The 18,425-nt window shown below is 41.6% G+C and overlaps 1 protein-coding gene and 1 long non-coding RNA gene across 5 annotated transcripts in view; one reads left to right on the top strand and one right to left on the bottom strand.

Moving 5' to 3' along the window:
• The window catches only part of rnf44 (ring finger protein 44), a 141,561-nt gene extending 141,308 nt beyond the window's left edge, over positions 1-253 (bottom strand). For all 4 annotated transcript variants that reach the window (XM_080201575.1, XM_080201578.1, XM_080201577.1 and 1 more), the window contains exon 1: positions 53-253. In XM_080201575.1, the coding sequence (XP_080057701.1) occupies positions 53-136 (84 nt within the window). In that variant the 5' untranslated portion in view covers positions 137-253. The remainder of the gene's footprint in view (positions 1-52) is intronic.
• Positions 189-6,803, top strand: LOC145351862 (uncharacterized). Its single transcript, XR_013888463.1, has 4 exons — positions 189-275; positions 823-882; positions 1,981-2,072; positions 6,634-6,803. It is a non-coding gene; the product is annotated as an uncharacterized LOC145351862 (long non-coding RNA).
• The last annotated feature ends 11,622 nt before the right edge of the window (positions 6,804-18,425 follow it).

Here is an 18,425-nt window from a genome sequence, read left to right as displayed (position 1 = left end):
TTCCCCTGGGCTTGTTGTAACCTCTGTCTAGAAGAGAGAGAGAGAGGCTAACCAGCCGTTCCGGTCCATCTCTTCCTGCTTCAACCTCGTCCCATTTAGTGATATGTAGGACAGCACCATAATCAAAGCGAGCCATGCCATTCAGTGAAGGGCACTGCCGCTGCAACGCTGTGACCAGCTGACCCGTCTCTGCAAATACTTGGCAGCATGAGATTGCTTATGATTTTGACTACAAAACAGAGCACCGCGTGTGTTGGCTTCCACTTAGGAAATAAGTAAGTGCCTGTTTTAACTTTAAATTATGAATCTGGATTGGTAAACGCGGCCAGTTGTTTTAACCCAGCGACTGGTGATTCTTTTGTGGACGCTTTTGTTATTGCCTGGTGTCACAGCTCCCACTTCAATAAGTAAGAAGCCTCACAACACCAGGTTAAAATCCAACAGGTTTATCTCCACACCTGTCAGAAAATAAGTTCCAAAGATCTCTAATGCAGAACGGTTTCTGAGATTTGTCCAAACTTTATTGGAACGCAATGCCTCGAAATATGGTTATGTCCTCTGCTTCATCCCATATCCTCTCCTTGAGGTCCTGAACTCTCAATTGCAAATAATTCCACAGGTGCCAATTTTCCTGTGTAAATCCAGCAGCTATTCAGAGGCGGTCCTTGAGGACTACATCACAGCTCAGGTAGCTGCCGACTTGATGTTGTGGAGGAAACCGTGCAGTTAATTTAGCCCAAGCTAACTTTTGAAGTTGGTTAGTAACAATTATAATCTGCACAGTCTTCATCCATTAATTCGTGCCATTTTTTTAAAATGGAGGACCTCAATTTCCTCCTGATTTTCAATGGAGCAATGGTATAACAGCCGACTTTTACCGACGTAAGTGATTTAAAACAATCGTAGGTCAATTGGTGGCAAAATTATCAAGTCATGTACACAACTTATAATCATAGTTTACCATTCACAAGACCAGGTGATGCAGGTTTATTTTGTTTTCCTGAACTCCCTAAAATGTATACCAATGGGTTGCACGGTGACACAATGGTTAGTACTCCCTGCCTCACAGCGCCAGGGAGTGAGTTCGATTCCTGGCTTGGGTCACAGTCTGTGGGGAGTCTGTGTCTGCGTGGGTTTCCTCTGAGTGCTCCAGTTTCTTCCCACAGTCTGAAAGACAGACTGGTTAGATGCATTGGCTATGCTACATTCCCCCTCAGTGTACCCGAACAGACACTGGAGTGTGGCGATTGGGGGATTTTCACAGTAACTTCATTGCAGTGTTAATGTAAGCCAATTTGTGACTAATTAATAAACTTTAACAAAATATGGATAGAGTAAATCCATTCCTAACCTGAAGTCATTGGGAGTTTCAGCCTGGGACAAGACTTTATTTCAGAAGGTTAATAACGATTCTCTAGATTTTTTTTGTCATTGGAACCTATACTGTATATTGTGGCTTTCTTTAAATGTTTCATTATGCCTCAGATTCTGTAGCCCTTGGGAACAAAAAAGAAACTTTTACAAATATATCTTCTTTAAACATGGGACTGTAGTTAAAGTTCATAACTTGAGGTTTGATGGCTTTGAACTACATTTCATAATGCCAATAAGGTTAAGAGAGACTTAAAGAAGAATGCTTTTTTCTCTTCTTCAGGCCTCTAATGGTTTGCACCAACCTTGTTCTGGTAACAGAGGTTTTTCAATTTGGGATGAATGCAAATGAGATCCACATGAAATTGTGAAGTAAATTGCCAACAGCAAGATCAACATTAATGTTGTAGATTTCAGTTTAAATTGGATGAAGGAAACTATATATAACTGAGTAACAGCATTGATTTCACTATAGCCAATTTGTGATTAATATGTGGCATCTCAAATCTTTAAAACCTGAACACTAATATTGGCCACGATTCTCCCATCGCAACCCGCAATTTTTCGGGCGGGTCACGGTGGGAGATGTGCATCTCTGGCCTTGAATAGGGATTTGTGCAAGCACCAGGGACACATGTGCATCTCCCAGAGCTGGCAAACAGTCGCTGGTCAGACCACAATGGAAACCATTGGGAAGGCAGGTAAGTCATTTAAATGTGATTTTAAAATGTATATGACTTAATTATCGAGACCTTTCAGGCTCCAATTGAATCTCCCACCCTGCCAGGAGTACTTCATTCCAGCAGGGTTTAGACTCGCTCTCCACATTTGGGGAACTAGCGGGAAACCCCACCAAAATGAAGGGAGGGCAATTAGGGCCTCCAAGGGGGTTGGGCAGCAGGGGTGTGGTACCCCCTGGACACGGGAACCCTGGCAGTGTCAGCCTGTGCCCTGGCACTGCCCAAGGGGCAAAATGCCCAGAGGGCACTGCATCAGGCAGGGTTAAATGTGGCAAGGCCCAGGGGTGATCAGTGCAGGTGGGAGGTCCCGCTGCTACTCTGCAGACAGATCACTGTGGGATGGAGGGAGGGCAATGATTGGGGTGGGCTGGAGTGGGGTTGGTCTGCTGGAGGGGGGGGGGGGTGTTCTGTTGGGGTGAAGGGCCTGGGGATGATTGCCTCTTCTGTAGGGGTGGTTTATACATTGGGGCACTCCGAGGTGGGGGGGGGGGGTTCAGGGATGGCCCAGGAATAGCTGTAGGGGCCGCAATCGGGCTTGGGGGGTGGAATCCTGGGCTGGCCAACAAATGGGGAATCTGACAGATCGGGGCAACTGCGCATGCACAGAGTTCCAGAACTGTCAAACCCTGACGTGAATAGGTCCCACCTCCTAGGTTTTTAAATGAGATTCATGACTGGGAAGTGCACAGAGTGGGGAGATTCAGGTGAGAAGCTGAACTAACAGAACAGTCGGGATTTATAACAGGTCTCTCACAAATTCAGCACTTTTGAGAGAATTGCGGCCATAATGTGCAATGAGGAAGTTAACATGCTAGTGATTCTACTGACAAATGTACAACTCATTCAACAATACATATCAAGGCACGCACACGTAGATGTAGATATGGCCTGGTCTTTTTTTGGTTCAACAGTTAAATTTAGCTTTTATTGCCAACAATCATCTCTATGCAAGTAAAAGGCTGAAATAACTATCATGAACCAAATCACAAATGTTTTGTGGATTTCCATTATTTTTCTATTAGAAATAGAATACATTTACCATAATAACATTTAATAAATATTTTATTTACATGGCATATGTTTTTGAATATACAGGACAAATGTTATTTTTAAACATCATTTTTCAAGGTTTACAGTATACAACAGAAGGTATAGAAATTATATGTTATTGAAATTATTATTGTTGCGTCATTTTAAGGGGGTAAAATTAACACAATGAGACCCAATATTTGGGATCTCGGTCCTGTGTCTTCAGGATGGCCAAAAAAAGTCCAACCCGAAATCGAGTCAAGCCACTTTAAGGAACAACTGGTCGCCACCTTGTTGAGCCACTCCCGTGTAAAATATTTTAAGTCTCAACTGTGAAATTGGGTAATAAGAATCAAGCCTATCCTATTCAGGCTTCTTTGGTGGCCAACAAATCAAGCACTTTTTTAAGTTCAAGTTTTACAACAACCTTCCTGTGGAGCCAGCAGAAGCAGAGGTGCTTCCACCATCCCCAGCAAGTTGTATGTGCCAAACCCTTCCTGAGACTAACTTTCCATCACTGCTGGTGAAGCTTGTGGCTCAACATTTGTGTTGTTCAAAATGTGAAAGCTGTCTCTGCAGGTGTGAGAGCTATGAGCAATTTGTACATTAAATGCTTGGAAGGCCCAAAGCCCAATGTTAGGCTGGTCTCATACCTGTTGGCTGGGTGTACCAAAGCTAGACTTGATGAATTTCTGCCCTAAGGTGTCCAAAGAAGACCAGCTTTGAAACAGGAAATGTATTTGAATGGCAATATGATAAAATTTGATGATTTCACTGTCCTCATGGTATCCAACAGGGTTTTATTTCCTAGCTCAGTCCAGGTCTTTAAGCATTACTTTGCCAATTGTCTAAGAAAGCCCCTACTCCCTTAAAAATACTTTGGATAATTAATTTTATGTTAAATAAAACAACCTAAAGGGCATCTTGTTATAGCTGTACTGCTCAGAATGTATTACTTTATTTTTAAATGTCCAATGAATCAAAGCAATCAATTTATGAATCAATTTTATTGAAAACTTAATGAAATTAATACACTTGCATGATAGTTGTTGTTTGGGGAGGGGAGAGGAGGAATAAAACTTTTAGAAGATTAAGAAAGTAGCATCAATCCCACTGCTAAATTCAATTTATTAATTGGTATGAAATTACTCAGAATTATCCAGTATTTTCTACACACATACTGTGCTATAAATCTTTGTTTTTGAAGGTTTTATGCATTGGATAGCTTTGCTGCCAAATAAATTATATCACAATTTGCATTGTACTAGAAAGTGTCTGTGTAAACAAATAATATCAATAAAGGATGCATATGAATATAGGGTTACTTTGTAGCAGTGTGGGAGAAGTTAAGGTACCAACCCCTAGAGTGGTGACTTGCTGAAAATATTTTTGAGGAAACAAATGTGTACATGAAAAAATAACTGTGATAGTAAATAAGGCTTGTGTCAGATACAGGGCATGTAAATCAATAGACAGGAGTGTTCCATTATCCAGTTAACCAAGCAGAAAATAAGAACATTGACTTCCCCAGCCTTTACTCGACTGGAACCCTGTGTGATGCGATTTGTGGTACTGTGCGGTTTTATCTATTGACTGTAAGCATTTCTCCTTTCTAATAACTTAGATGTAGATTACTGGATTTTAAGTAAGCTTTTTTCCTCTCAACGGGCATTTATTTAAATATCAAGGAAGAAGTATGATGGCTTAATAATAGCGCTTAAAACATAGGAAGAAAGAAATAGAAGAATATACTGATTTAGTTAGATGGAGTGGGGGGTTGGGAAAGACTCACGTGGAACATAAATGCTACATAGGCCAAATAACCATTTATCACAAGCTTTATTCTCAATTGTGCTTTAAAATTGCATTCTGCCACATATAACGTGCAAAGTTCACATCTGAAACATTTAAAAATCATGTGCCTCATTAAGATGAAACAACTTACCATGCTCTATAATTAATTGTGAAAAGTATAGAATTATAGCAAGTTTGGAAATGGGGCATCTTTCTTGCTTAATGTTTGTAGATATTCACCCTTTGTTAGTTTTTGTTAGCTTTAAAAAAATTGATAACCTTTCCTGTGATTCTTTAGTGAAAGTTCCTATTTCATACAACTAAACATCTACAGGCAATTCTACTCAATTCTTATAAAGTCAATTTCAGGCTTCAACAGGGGACAGTTTTAGCACCAGTTAAAATTAATGCAAGTAAGGATGTTGGAATTTGTTTAAGGTTACAGTTAAAATTTAATTCCTGTTCAATGAGAATGCCAAAAATCTAAGACATTACTGTGATAATAGTACACAACTTTTTAAAGTATTTGTTTTTCTTTCTTGTGCAAGATTTTAAAAAGTTATTCTTGGGATAGCATTTATTATTTGTCTGAGTGTCCTTGAGAAGGTGGTGATGAGCTACCTTAAGTAATTTATTGCAGCCTGTGCAGTGAAGCTACTCACATAGTACAATTAAGGAGGGAGTACCCAACTTTAGACATACCAATATATATCCAAATCAAGATGTGTAATTTGGAGGAAGGTGCATAGCTAACTAGTGTTTCCAAAATGAATGTATTTCTTTTTACTCTTTAATGAAACCATAGGACTATCAGGTGCCTAAGCTTTTATAATTCTAACTCAGTTAACCATTTTATAACCTGCTACACCAGGAGAACTATATTAATAATAATAATAATGAGTGCCCAGGGATGATTTGCTTACATAATTAGTTTGTATGACACATTCCATCAGACATGTGTTCAATCTACACAGATACAAAATACTCACTGTAACTATCACAATGTGTTACATTATCATTTCAAAATGATCAGAATCCATTGATTTCTCAGATTTTGTTGCACTTTGGTTCTGAATTTGTCAAGCATGTCATTGTCATGGACCTGCTATATAGAAATTTAAAACAATAATAGTATTCAGTTTTTGTCTGCATGGACTGTTCTGGTCAGTTCAAGGGAACATCTGTTGTTTGGGTTGATTTGATGAGAGGTTCTGGACCATAGAGGAATAGAGTGCATGACACATATGCAACTACCAGTGCTTGGTGGCAGCAGTGGTGCAGAATAAAAACAGTGTAAGATAGGAGGAATCTGACAAGGTTACCCTAGCTGGAGACAGCGCTTCATTGAGGGATAAAATGGGAGGGATGGGAATAGCATGGGAGTGGTGCTATGGGAGGAGTAGGTGAGATGATGGGATTGCTTAAGTGTGGCTACAAAAACAATTCTTTGATACACATTTATTCAGAAGTTATTCTTTGTGCTAAAATGAAAATTCACTTGATTTGAATGAAAATGTTTTAGAAAAGTCGTCAGGCAAATTAAAATAATGGGGGAATAATGGTACTATCACTGGAATAATAATAATCCAGAGGTTCAGCTTCAATGAAGGATCTTCCAGATTTGAAACATTGACTGTATTCTCTCTCCACAGATACTGCCAGACCTGAGATTTTTCAGTATTTTCTGTTTTTGCTTCAGATTGCAGGATCCACAGTAATTTGCTTTTATTTAATGAATTGAAAGAATACATCAGTGTTGATTCTGGAGATGAAGAAGGTGATAATAGTCTATACCTGCAGAGTTTCTACACAGTGTAACTCCAGTGGGCATGCCATCGCCCAAATATAGACTCAAGGAAGGAGCAGGAATGTTGCTATAAAGCAAAGATTTTATCTGGAAGAAGATTGGTTAGGAAGTTGTTTTCTTCAGTGATTGACGTTGGATTTCTAATGTGCTGCTTTCAAAAGAAATAGAGTGCTTATTACTTGAATAATATTGAGTCCATCCGATGGGTTTTTCAACTCAGCAGAAAACAGTGAACAATTGGACTTTCAAATTCTATGAAGTCACACGGCCTGACTCTGGGCAAAATTTGTATTTATGTTCCTAGTCCTGTTTCTACACATGGGCAGCTTTATGTAGCTGGATCCAGAAGGAGGGGTTTTCATTCTTCTAAAGTCTTTAATGATCAAACAACAAGAAATCAAGTATCTAAAGAATCCTTCTTCCCACCTCCTCCACCTTCAACTCCAAGAAGCTCATAAACTTCTTAGTCACTAATATTGAGATTATCCATTCAGCTCATTCTGTTGCTTTCCTCCTTCCCCTAGCCACCCAGTCAAAACTCCTCTCTTCTTGTCCCCACCTCAGCCCTGAATAGGAACCCTGTTTTCTCTTCCACATATGCTGCCAGAACCGCTGAGTGTTTCCGGCATTTCCTGTTTTATGATATTGGCCAGAACTTGCGTGGATTGTCATCACAGCTGATTGCCTTTCCATCAGCATCTTTCTCACCCAACCTTCCAACGTGGGCCAGGTGAGAAGAATGCAGTGCAGTGGGTTCCTGAGTCTTTAAGTTGAGTGCAGGAGAAGAGGGAAAATGGGAGGCATGCGTTCTTTTCCACAGCACTAGGTTTAAAAATGCAAGCACTTTGAAAAGCTAGGGAGAAGATAAGTGTCTAAAGTAAGTGGGATGGGGGAGGGGGGTCAGGTGGTCAGGTGGTCAGTTGTTAACAAGCATTTGAGTGCTCACTGAATGGTGGTCAGTGGTGGGCCGAATGGGAGCGTCAGATGGTTGTTTGGGTGTTTGAGTGGTCTCTGAGGGATAGTCAGAGGGGCTGGTCATGACATAGTCAGGGAGGTGGGAAAATACTTGGGGGTGAGAATGGTAGTCAGAGGCTCCTGTGGGAGGTCAGGGAGTGGGGGGGCAGTGTGGTTGTAAATCAGGGAGTAGGTCCGGATGCAGTCAGTACTATAGTTACCAGGAGTTGGAAGTGGATTTAATCCTTCCAACCTGTAAAATAGTTGGGACCATCTGATCTGCAAAGTAAATTGGAGTATCAGATGGTTCCCAGTGCAGGCCAGTTGCCTAACAGAAGTTTGATTTCCCAGGCAATTGTTATGGAATCCTTTTGTGGGAGATTGGCTGGGGCAGTGCACCTTGGGATACCTCCTAGAGATCAGGAATCTTGGGCCAAATGTAACTGTTTGTGAGGCTTTGCGAAAACTAACTGCTGTCACTTTGAAAGTCCCACATTGGCTGTAAAGCATCCTGAGAAGCTCAGTGGTTGTGAAAAGCTCCATATAAATGCAAGTCTGATGTTTTAATGGCACCTCTCAATGTTTTTGTTTTCTCTGACATTATTTCTACCATTGTTGAAATTTGTAATGTCCAGTTTACCATGTACCAAGCAAACCAGCCTCCCATCCATTGACTCTGTCTACACTTCCTGCTGCCTCAGAAAAACAGCCAGCATTACCAAGGACAACAGACACCCTGGACATACTCTCTTCCATCGGGATAAAATACCAAAGTCTGAGAACATATACTGATTGACTCAAGAACAGCTTCTTCCCTGCTGCCATCAGACTGTTGAATGAATCTACCATATATTAAGCTGATCTTTCTCTACACCCTAGCTATGACTATAACACTATATTCTGCACCTCCTTCTCTCCTATGTACTCTATGAATTAAAGTTTATTTGTTATTGTCACAAGTAGGCTTCCATCAACACTGCAATGCAGTTATTGTGAAAATCCCACACTCCAGCACCTGTTTGGGTACACTGAGGTAGAATTTAGCATGGTTGTAATGTACCTAATCAGCATGTCTTTTGGATTGTGGGAAGAAATTGGAGGAAACCCACAGAGACACAGGGAGAACTTGCAAACTCCGCACAGCCAGTGACACAAGGCAGGAATGGAACCTGGGGCCATGGTGTTGTGAGGCAGCAGTGCCACTCTGAATGGTATGGTTTTGTCTGTATACTGCATAAGAAACAACATTTGTCCACGTATCCCAATACATGTGACAATAATAAATCAAATCAAATCATCCTGCCTCTTGCTTACCACCAGTCTGTTCCCCATTGTCACTCCTTCTTCCTTATTCGATCGATTCTCTGGCTGTAGATTGCTCGAGGCTGACTCCTGAGTTCCTCGGTTCCCATCTGGGGGTCCCTGTGTTCATTTATCTTGTTGATCAGCACGCATAGCAGCTGATTGGAACCGCCGTACAATTTGTGGGATGGTTTTTTCCTGATCCGAGCTGAGTACGGGCCAGACAGCTGCCCCCTCACAAGTTGGCGTCTGCATGCATTGCTCTCGCCGCTAATTCGGCCTAGTTTTTTAAAAAATATAAAAGAAACCCAGGGCTGGTTTTCTCGGTAAGAAACAGAAAGTGTTGCAAACAGGTCTTTTATTTTTTGAGGGAGGATACACAAAACAAAAGTTAGCGTTCCAGAAAGGCGCTCAGGTAGTTGTAATAGGGTTCAGTGAAAAAAAATTGGCTATTCCAAACCTTCCAAAAATTAACATATCCAATCCCAGGGATTAGTTTTTCCTTACAGGATATGAAGCCACTCCAGCCTTTCACCCTTTGACACAGATGTTGTAAACAAGGTATTTGCCATTGTTGAAATGCAAATTCAGTTTCGCAGCGACTGTCATTATAGCAGCATAGGAAATTAAACTGGTTCGAACTGAAACATTTCTAATCTCATATGCACACGGATTTTTCTCACACTGGCATCCGCTTCAGGAGTTGTAGCGTTTTCACCGCCTGCAGCGGTTTCAGAGATCTACCGATCGAACAAGATTATCTGACTGTCTGCAGCAACTGGGCTCAGCACTGAATGTATAAAGCGCTGGGATCAACCTTCAGAGCTTAAGCCTCCTAGGGAAAGCCGGTCTAAATAACTCTGATAAAATAGCTGCTCTGATGGGGTCCACAAATCAAGTTGTATCTGCGCACTGTTCTGCCAATAAGGAGAGGGCCGTGGGTGGAGAATCAACAAAAAGGGTCATTAATACAGTATTAACACGGGAGTGTTTCAAAGATCATAATTGGGAGCTTAATCAAGATTCGATTGTCGACTACTAAACATGGCTGCACATAAATTACCCCATGAGCAAACGAGGTCAGAGACACTGGAACGTGCCAGCCTATATGTACTGGAGTTTGTATGAAAAATGCCAGCCCACATGTACTGGAGATTATATGGAACATGCCAGCCTATGTGTACTGGAGTTTGTATGGAACATGCCAGCCTACGTGTACTGGAGTTTGTATGGAACATGCCAACCTACGTGTACTGGAGCTTGTATGGAATGTACCAGCTTACATGAACTGGAGTTGTATGGAATGTGCCAGCTTACGTGTACTGGAGGTTGTATGGAATGTGCCAGCTTACGTGTACTGGAGGTTGTATGGAATGTGCCAGCCTACAGTACTGGAGATTGTATGGAACATGCCAGCCTATTTATACTGGAGCTTGTGTGGAACATGCCAGCCTACTTATACTGGAGGGTGTATGGAACATGCCGCCTATATGTACTGGAAGTTGTACAAAGAGGCCTCAAGACACATTCGTCTTTATTTCAATTCCGTTTAATCCAAGCAGAACATGTTTTTGAGTATATAGTCACTGAAATCATCAGAAGTGGAAAATTGGAACATATCCAATTTTTTAGCCGAAAAACACCAATTCCACCATTTGGAAATGAGTCAATTTTCTGGGTGAATGACTGGCCCTTGAGAAGTGGCAGGTGGGTCCCGATTCTGGACCCATTTGCAGGGTTTGCAAATTTTAATAGTGTCTTTTACTTAAAATGTGCTGGCAGGTCGTGAACCAGCTCTCTGCATTCCCAACCTGGCTGGCTGCATTGTGGAATAAGTATGTCCTACTCCTCCACATTTTTCACAGAGTCGGGGCCAGGTTTTCAAAGGCTCTTGGCTCTCAGATGTGTTGTGAGTCATAGGGTGCATTCTTATTAAAAGAATTCTAACTGCCGACGAGTATGAAAACAGGAGAGTTTCTGACCTGTTTATTCAGTGAAAGAAAAGTTCAAATCTTATCACACTTAAGAAAAAAAAGAGACCAAGTGTAATTCTTGCCAGTAGTGGAGTGGACAGAGTCTATTCACTCTGTGAAGCCAGTTGCTGACTGCTAGGGTATACTGTTGTGCATGCACCTGATCTCCCAATGTATTATGTACAATAGTATGGTAATAGGACATCACACCTCTACCCTGCTGTTGCAGGCTCCCAATCACAGACCCCCTTCCAATCATGATGCATCCCGCCCAATTTCCCCCACCCCAAGTAGATTGCTTACTTGGTGATCTCCAATTGATTAATGAGCAACTCCCTATGCGCAGCCTTCTCCATGCTCCACCTACTCTATTTAGGCTCTACCCCTTGGCACTGACCTGTGCCTGGAGTGCAGTGCCAGAGTGTCTAGTGGTCACTGCCAGGGTGCCAGGCTGGCACTGCCAATGTCCCATGCTGGCAGTGCCAGACTCACACTGTCTAAGGGACTGCACCCCCTTCCCCAACCACTCAGGGGCCTCAATGGGCTCTGATCCCACCGGCAAGGCCATCATGTCTGGTTCCCATTGCTAGGGACCATATATGATCCTCGCTGATGAGGCCATTGAGGCAAGTGATTACCTCCAGAGTTCACTAATATTTAACATTAAAATGAGATACACACCCTTTGCGGGAACAAAGCTGATTACACCATCAATTCAATGCTAGTCTCATTGCGAGAGGCAAGAAACTAGGCGTGAACCGAATGACAGTTGTGACGAGTTGGTGAGTTCACCTTCTGAGTCTGTATGAGGAAACATTTAGAAATGTTTTGCCTCTCTTGCCCCCACTCCTTCCCCCTCCACCCCAATTTGTATGGTCTCTCATGGCTCCCATGCTAGGTTCTGGCGCTTCAATGCCAGTTCACTCATTATACTAACTATACAGCACCAACAAAACCTCTCATGACAGGAGAATTTATAAAAAAACTTTAAAAAAGTAATTAATCGATAACTTTACGCTTTCCTAAAAAAAATCTTTTGCCACAATCCAATAAAGTGTCAATCATCCAGAACCTTTAAAGAATCAACAGCTGAAACTGCAAGCTCTTGAAACCTCTTTATCTTGTGTAAATAAACATCATGAAATTGAAATCAAAGAGTCAGACTTTTCAATCAAACAATGCTTTCCCCTAGGACTCCAGTGTTTTAGAACTCTGATGGATTTATGGGCTGTCAGCCAAGCATACATAATGAGGTTTGTCAGTGAGCCCTGAAATCCAGTAACATATTGAAGTGCCAGTGTAAGTTGTGCTGTCAGTTACCTGGGTTCCAAGCAATGGAACACACCCTCTCCCCTGCTGCACCTCTCTAGTTGATGTCCTCCTCTAAAACACTCTTAAAACCTACCTCTGCTGCCAACTCTGGTATTAACCCAATAGTAGGTGCCAGGACAGGAGGTGGATGTTGGGACCTTGCCATGTGGGGAATCACAACAAGCAAACCCATATAGGGAGATACAGGGTCCCGAGGAGGTCCCTCGTTCAAAATGCCTGATTGAGGCACCCAACATTGAGAAGTGGGAGGTCTTGTTGAGAGCCAATTCCCCCTCCCATGCAACCCCATGACCTCCCCTCCTGCCCCCGTCACTCAGCCTCTGGCTTGTGATCCAGCAATGGTCCTAGGCCTTGAGTGGATGCAATACTGGCAGCAGCCACTACTTCCCCAAATACACTACCATTGAATAGAGCTGCTGGCCTTTCATAGGCCAACAGCCCTCGGCAATCACCAGCCTCTCAAGTATCCGATTGGCATATAATGTGACAGGCCTTCCCAAAAAGAGACAACACAGGGCTCTTGCCAGCTCTCCAGCTGGCAAACAAGACCCCCTGCCTACACAAGTTTCTGACCCTAGTCTTTATTGAGTTAGTTAATTTCAAGTGGATGCATTGATATGGGCCTGAGCAGCTCTTAGCTAGGGTGATTTATAATCAGCCAGATCTCTACTCCTGATTCTTCTCTGCAAAAGAGTCAGGCAGAAACTGGAGCCTATTATTTACACATTTAATAAACTTTTATTTACAGAGATGCACAATACAAACATGCGACTCCAGATCCAAACACCACAGTTTTTGTCTGCTCCTACCATTTGAGCATGAGTCTGCCTCCAGTTAAATCCCACCATCTTATATTTAAACAGTCCATTAATGTACAGTTAACACTATCCAATATAATATACAGTTAACACTGGCCCCCTTTGGAAAATGTGCATGTGCAAATGTTGTATGACATTAGGAATCAGCCTCTATAACTCAGTCTGCAAAAAAAGAAATTTAGCCTCATAAATTAAGACTTTAGGGGCAGGATGTTCACCACCTGGACCCAGCCATCAGTATCATGTGATTTTCCCTGAACTGATCAAATGGTGGTCAGAGAGTGGCACTCACTGTCAATTAAGGACTGCGTGGGCTCTCAAAGCTGGATGGCAAATAGGAAGCCAAATGGGAATCCAAATAGGAAGCCTCCCAGCAATGAAGGAACAGAAGTTGGTCTTTTGAGGTAGTTGATAGTGTCTTTGCTCCAATGCTATTAGCTTAACATAAAAGATAGATTGAGCTGTCACTCGGGAAACCCTCTCCCCTCACACCGTGACTGAGACTGCAGCTGGACCCAGACAAGCATGGAAGGCCTCTGAGCCTACCTGGAGCGCAGGCACTCTGGTCTGCTTTGGGAGCTGCACTGCCCCGTCTCACCTCTGGGGACCTAGAGACTGACTGGAAAAATTCTCTGACAATATGCTATTAACAAGGGATTAGTTCGATACCCTGCTGTTTGTAGGTATGCATTCCAGTCACCCCACCTAATCCTGCCCCATCCAGCTGCCAGAAAAATGGCAAGGGGTTTGGATGTGGTTGGGTGATAGGCACAGAGATAGGCAAGTGTGAAATTTCCCAACAGGACTATGAATTCAGGTCTAGATCAATGTGTGGAACCATATCCCAGGAGAATGAGAGAAAAGGAAGGTGATAGTCACACTGAGGAGTTTTCTGACATGTTTATTTACTGGAAGCAGCATTAATAAGCTGCCATGAAAATCCTACATGTCCCTGACACATTTGTTGTTGGGAATATTTTATGTTATATTGTATATCTGAACATTTAGCTTCAATTCTAACACCTGTGTTTTAAAAATTAACGAATAGAAGTCATTCTAGAACCATTGCTCTACATGGGACATATTAGATTGAGTATATCTGGAAATTACCGGTTAGTTTTTGTAATTTTTTTTATCAGGTATTGTTAATAGATTGTGTTGGTAATGTCTCATTTTAGTCAAATCAAAGTGTTGTACTTCTCTGGAAGTTAAAACTAAGGATGGTTCACTTTGGATCCAGATTTTCAAGATTAATATTGTAAGATTCTGTTAGTTTTCAAACTGTTTTTAGGTTATTCTTGTTATTAATTACATTTCCCTCCTAGGGTAACAGATGTCCCTGTAACATAAGTGACCTTCATAATGTGTCAGTAAGTACTTTCTGGCTTGCTTCCATAGGGAGACTGAAGATGACGTTGAAATCTCCTGAATAGTATTATATGAACATTTTCTTTAACAGATTCAAGGAAATACAGTTTCTGTATTAAGAACAATACAGAAAACAGAAAGAACTCATTTACATTTATGCTACATTCACATAACCTGAATAAAACAGGATGCAAAATGGTTCAACAGGAAGAAAAAGCGACTTGTACTAAAGTGCCCCCTGTTGCACTTACATTCTGGTCGTACAAGGTGGCAGCCTGAAGGATTTGGCAGGAACTGCGTAGGAACATAATTCCTTTCATCTGTGTATTTACCTGGCAGACAAAGGTTAACATCTCTTCTTTGGCAACTTGTAAAATTCTGGAGGAAACAAGTAGGTAATTATGTTTCATTTTCTTAGTGGCTGTGAACTCAATATGCAAAACTGTATGCATGTCCAATGGTTTGAAGAATGGTTTGCCGATCTTATCCTGGTCCAGTTCAGCACTAATTTATTAAAGAAAAAGGCAAATGTCAAATTAAAACCTCGTTTGTAGCTGGTTGGATTTCATTTTAATATCTTCTTAGAAATACTATTCATTTTAGAAATAGCTGAATTGAGAAATTGTGGCCTTGCTGAGGCAGACAGGTCAGGAGAGACCCAAACTGAACCCACGGTCTTTGTTGAATTAGTTTATCTAAGCTGAGGCATCAGTGGAAGCTGCCACTTTTGGCTTCATTACCCCGGATAGAGGGAGGGAAAATCAGCCAAGGTTCCCACCCCTGATCACTGTAATATGGCTCCTACTAGAAAGGGTTTAAGGACAGAAATAGAAATCGGAGCTCTGATCCTCCCTTTTAGTTGATCATTGACCTAACTTTATGACCCAGCAGCCAGCAGGGGCTTTTAATTTAACTCGCACTGGAGTTGTAGATCCTGAGGTGAGGACTACCTGACTGTAAGCAGTGGGAGTGGCTTTTTCCTTTGGTTCACAATCAAGGGTGTTGGTGACGGAAACTGGCGTGTGGCTGACTTACTACGATATTAATGATGTCTCGTGGCAGTAATTGGATACTGTGTATGTTTTGTCTTATATGGTGTAATCCTGATGGTCTATTTTTGGTTGTTGGTTGTTTTGAGATTGTATTATTCACTGCCTTGCATCAGTGGAGGTAGAGAAATTGAAGATGGCTTATTAGAGGTTTCAATGCAATTCTACTGGCCTTATTTTCCAATTTTGAATTTTATGGCAGAGGAAAATTTAATCTTAAATAAATATCTTTACCTTTTTATGCTTTAAAAATAAGTCAAAATAAGTCAAGGGTATATAAATGTGACGAAAACGATATGTGTACCTAATGCACCAGGTTTAAAACAAATGACTAAGTGTGGGGTGATTGCGGTCTGGAATGCGCCTGAGAGACCGGCATGTTCCACTCCAGTATTCTTGCTGTTATGAAATTCCTCCCCTTATGTCTTTCTACAAAATGTTATTGAATGATGTCACTCCTTGCCACACTTGTGTATAAGATTAATATAAATTCTGATGTGTATGTATACAGTGAAAACTTATAATTGCAGACCTTAGTCACCAGGTTACTATTCTCCAAAAGTTGCTCAAACTGAGCGTAATTTTCTGTTTTTCAGCTATGAGTGTGAACCAGAACTATTTCTGGGCCCTGTCCTCACTCTGCTTGTCTGAGTGCCAGCCTGGATTACCTTCCAAGAGGTTGCCAATTAAATCTTTGGGCCTGTCATCCAATTAAGCACGGGAACCAACTTTCCAAGGTTGCAAGCCTGAGCAGTGGGCCTACAGATTGGAAGATCAACAGCCCAGCCTTAAGTGGGTGCTGCCGTATCGGAGTAGGGACATGAGGGTGCCTCCATCTTGAGATGACTTTTGAAGATGCATTGAACTCGATTAGATATAGCACAGCTACAGGTCACCCCTGTGGCTAGGGGAGCTGTGGTCTACTCATGCCTGTGACTCCAGTGTGTCAAAACAGAAGGTGCTGATGGCAACTCAAGCTAATATCTGGCAAGTGATACTAGGCTCCTGCTAGGCCTGACTCTCATCACCTGAAAGATCCTGATAGAATATCCAATCAGCCCACAAATGAGCACTTAATTATGAGATTGGCTAACCTTTTCTGCCAAGCTGTTAGGCTCTGTAAATGGTGATCTGTCACTAGGAAGATTACAAGAAGGCAGGAACAGACTGAGTATTTCTCAGAAAATCCTCCCTCCCTATCTTGAAGTTTGCCTCATGGGATGAGAAAGATTTCAGCAAATTTTTATCATTTGAGCTTTTCCCATCTGTCTGTTTTCCCTCAGTAACTGCCTTCTATCATCCAAAGTAAAGGTTCAAACAAAAGAAAATTTTTTTTTCAAAATGATATGATTAAATTTAATATTAAAGCAAATTATTGTGGATGCTGGAAATCTTAAAATAGAAAATTCCTGAAAAAGGCAGCGGGCCTGGTAGCATCTGATGAGAGGAAAAAGAGTTTATGTTTCAGATCGATGACCTAGACAGCATGGATATTTCCAATTTTTTCAGTGATTAATTTTAACCAAAGGCTTGTTTTTTCATCCCTTTTAATGCCCTCAGTAAAGTTTTCTCTTACACAAAGAACAAAGAACAACCCAGCACGGGAAACAGGCCCTTCGGCCCAACGAGCCCGCGCCGCCGCATCACCCTACACCTATTCTACCCTGCATGTCTACGAATGGAACCCCTAACTTAGCCAGATTCAGGGGAGAATAGGGTCAATTTGGTAAAACCAATCAGCCTAAGAGCACATCTTTGGGGTGTGGGAGGAAACCGGAGCGCCCGGAGGAAACCCACGCAACCACAGGGAGAATGCATAAACTCCCACAGACACAGGCCCAAATCCATGTATCTGCACAGCTAGCAGTGCTAGTCACCGAGCTGTTGCGGCGCATGAAAGAAATATCATTTGGACAGCAATTTACCACAGATATCAGAATCCGTACAGTGTAGAAGGAGGCCATTCAGCCCATCAAACCTACGCCAGCAACAATCCCATTCAGGCCCTATCCTTGTAACCACACTAGTCCCTCTGACATTGAAGGGGCAATTTAGCACGGCCAATCATGTAACCCACACATCTTTGGATTGTATGAAGAAACCGGCACCCAGAGGAAACACATGCAGGCACAGGAAAAATGTGCAAACTCCACACAGACAGTGACCCAAGGCTGGAATTGAACCTGGATCCTTAGCACTGTGATGCAGCAGTGTTAACTACTGTGCCACTCATAGTCTGTTGAACTGACAGCAGCATACACAAAGGTGGATCAATGTGACATCGCCAGATGATTGTGTCAGTGACATGCACAAGTCCTTTAATGGACTTCCTGCCTCTATCAAGTGAGAATTAATGCCTGACAATAAAAGTGATAAAATTGAATCCTTTTATTTAATCTGGTGAGGGTGCAAGGGTAGATTCAATACTTAGTTGAGTAAAACTATTCTGCACTAATAATGAATACATATTACTATATGTATAAAATACAATACACCGCACTGCAAAATATTTTAAAATGTGAGATTGTGGTAAGTTCAATGAATACTGGTGCAGCTGAAGTGTGACCTCAACTGTGCTGAAATACCCAGAGTAAATATTATAGCACATTAATTCCGGATTTCAATTTAATTTCAGTTTAATGACTGACACAGCTAAAAACAAATGTAGGAAGATGGGAACTAAATTACATAAGTGGTGAAAATTTACATTTGGAACCTGGCGAGGGATATAAATTAAGTAATCTGATTATTTTCTCCTTCATTGATTGCCTACAGTAATCCCATTAGTTATTTAGTTAGCATAATTATCATGTGAAATTTTATGGAAATGATTCTGTCCTCTCTGCAACAATTTCAGTTTTGTGCCATTATGAACATTTTGGTATTCA

This window comes from Carcharhinus amblyrhynchos, chromosome 13 (assembly GCF_965287045.1).
Source record: "Carcharhinus amblyrhynchos chromosome 13, sCarAmb.v2.hapA, whole genome shotgun sequence".
In the NCBI taxonomy this organism is placed as follows: domain Eukaryota; kingdom Metazoa; phylum Chordata; class Chondrichthyes; order Carcharhiniformes; family Carcharhinidae; genus Carcharhinus; species Carcharhinus amblyrhynchos.
This window is presented reverse-complemented; position numbering and strand designations above follow the sequence as displayed.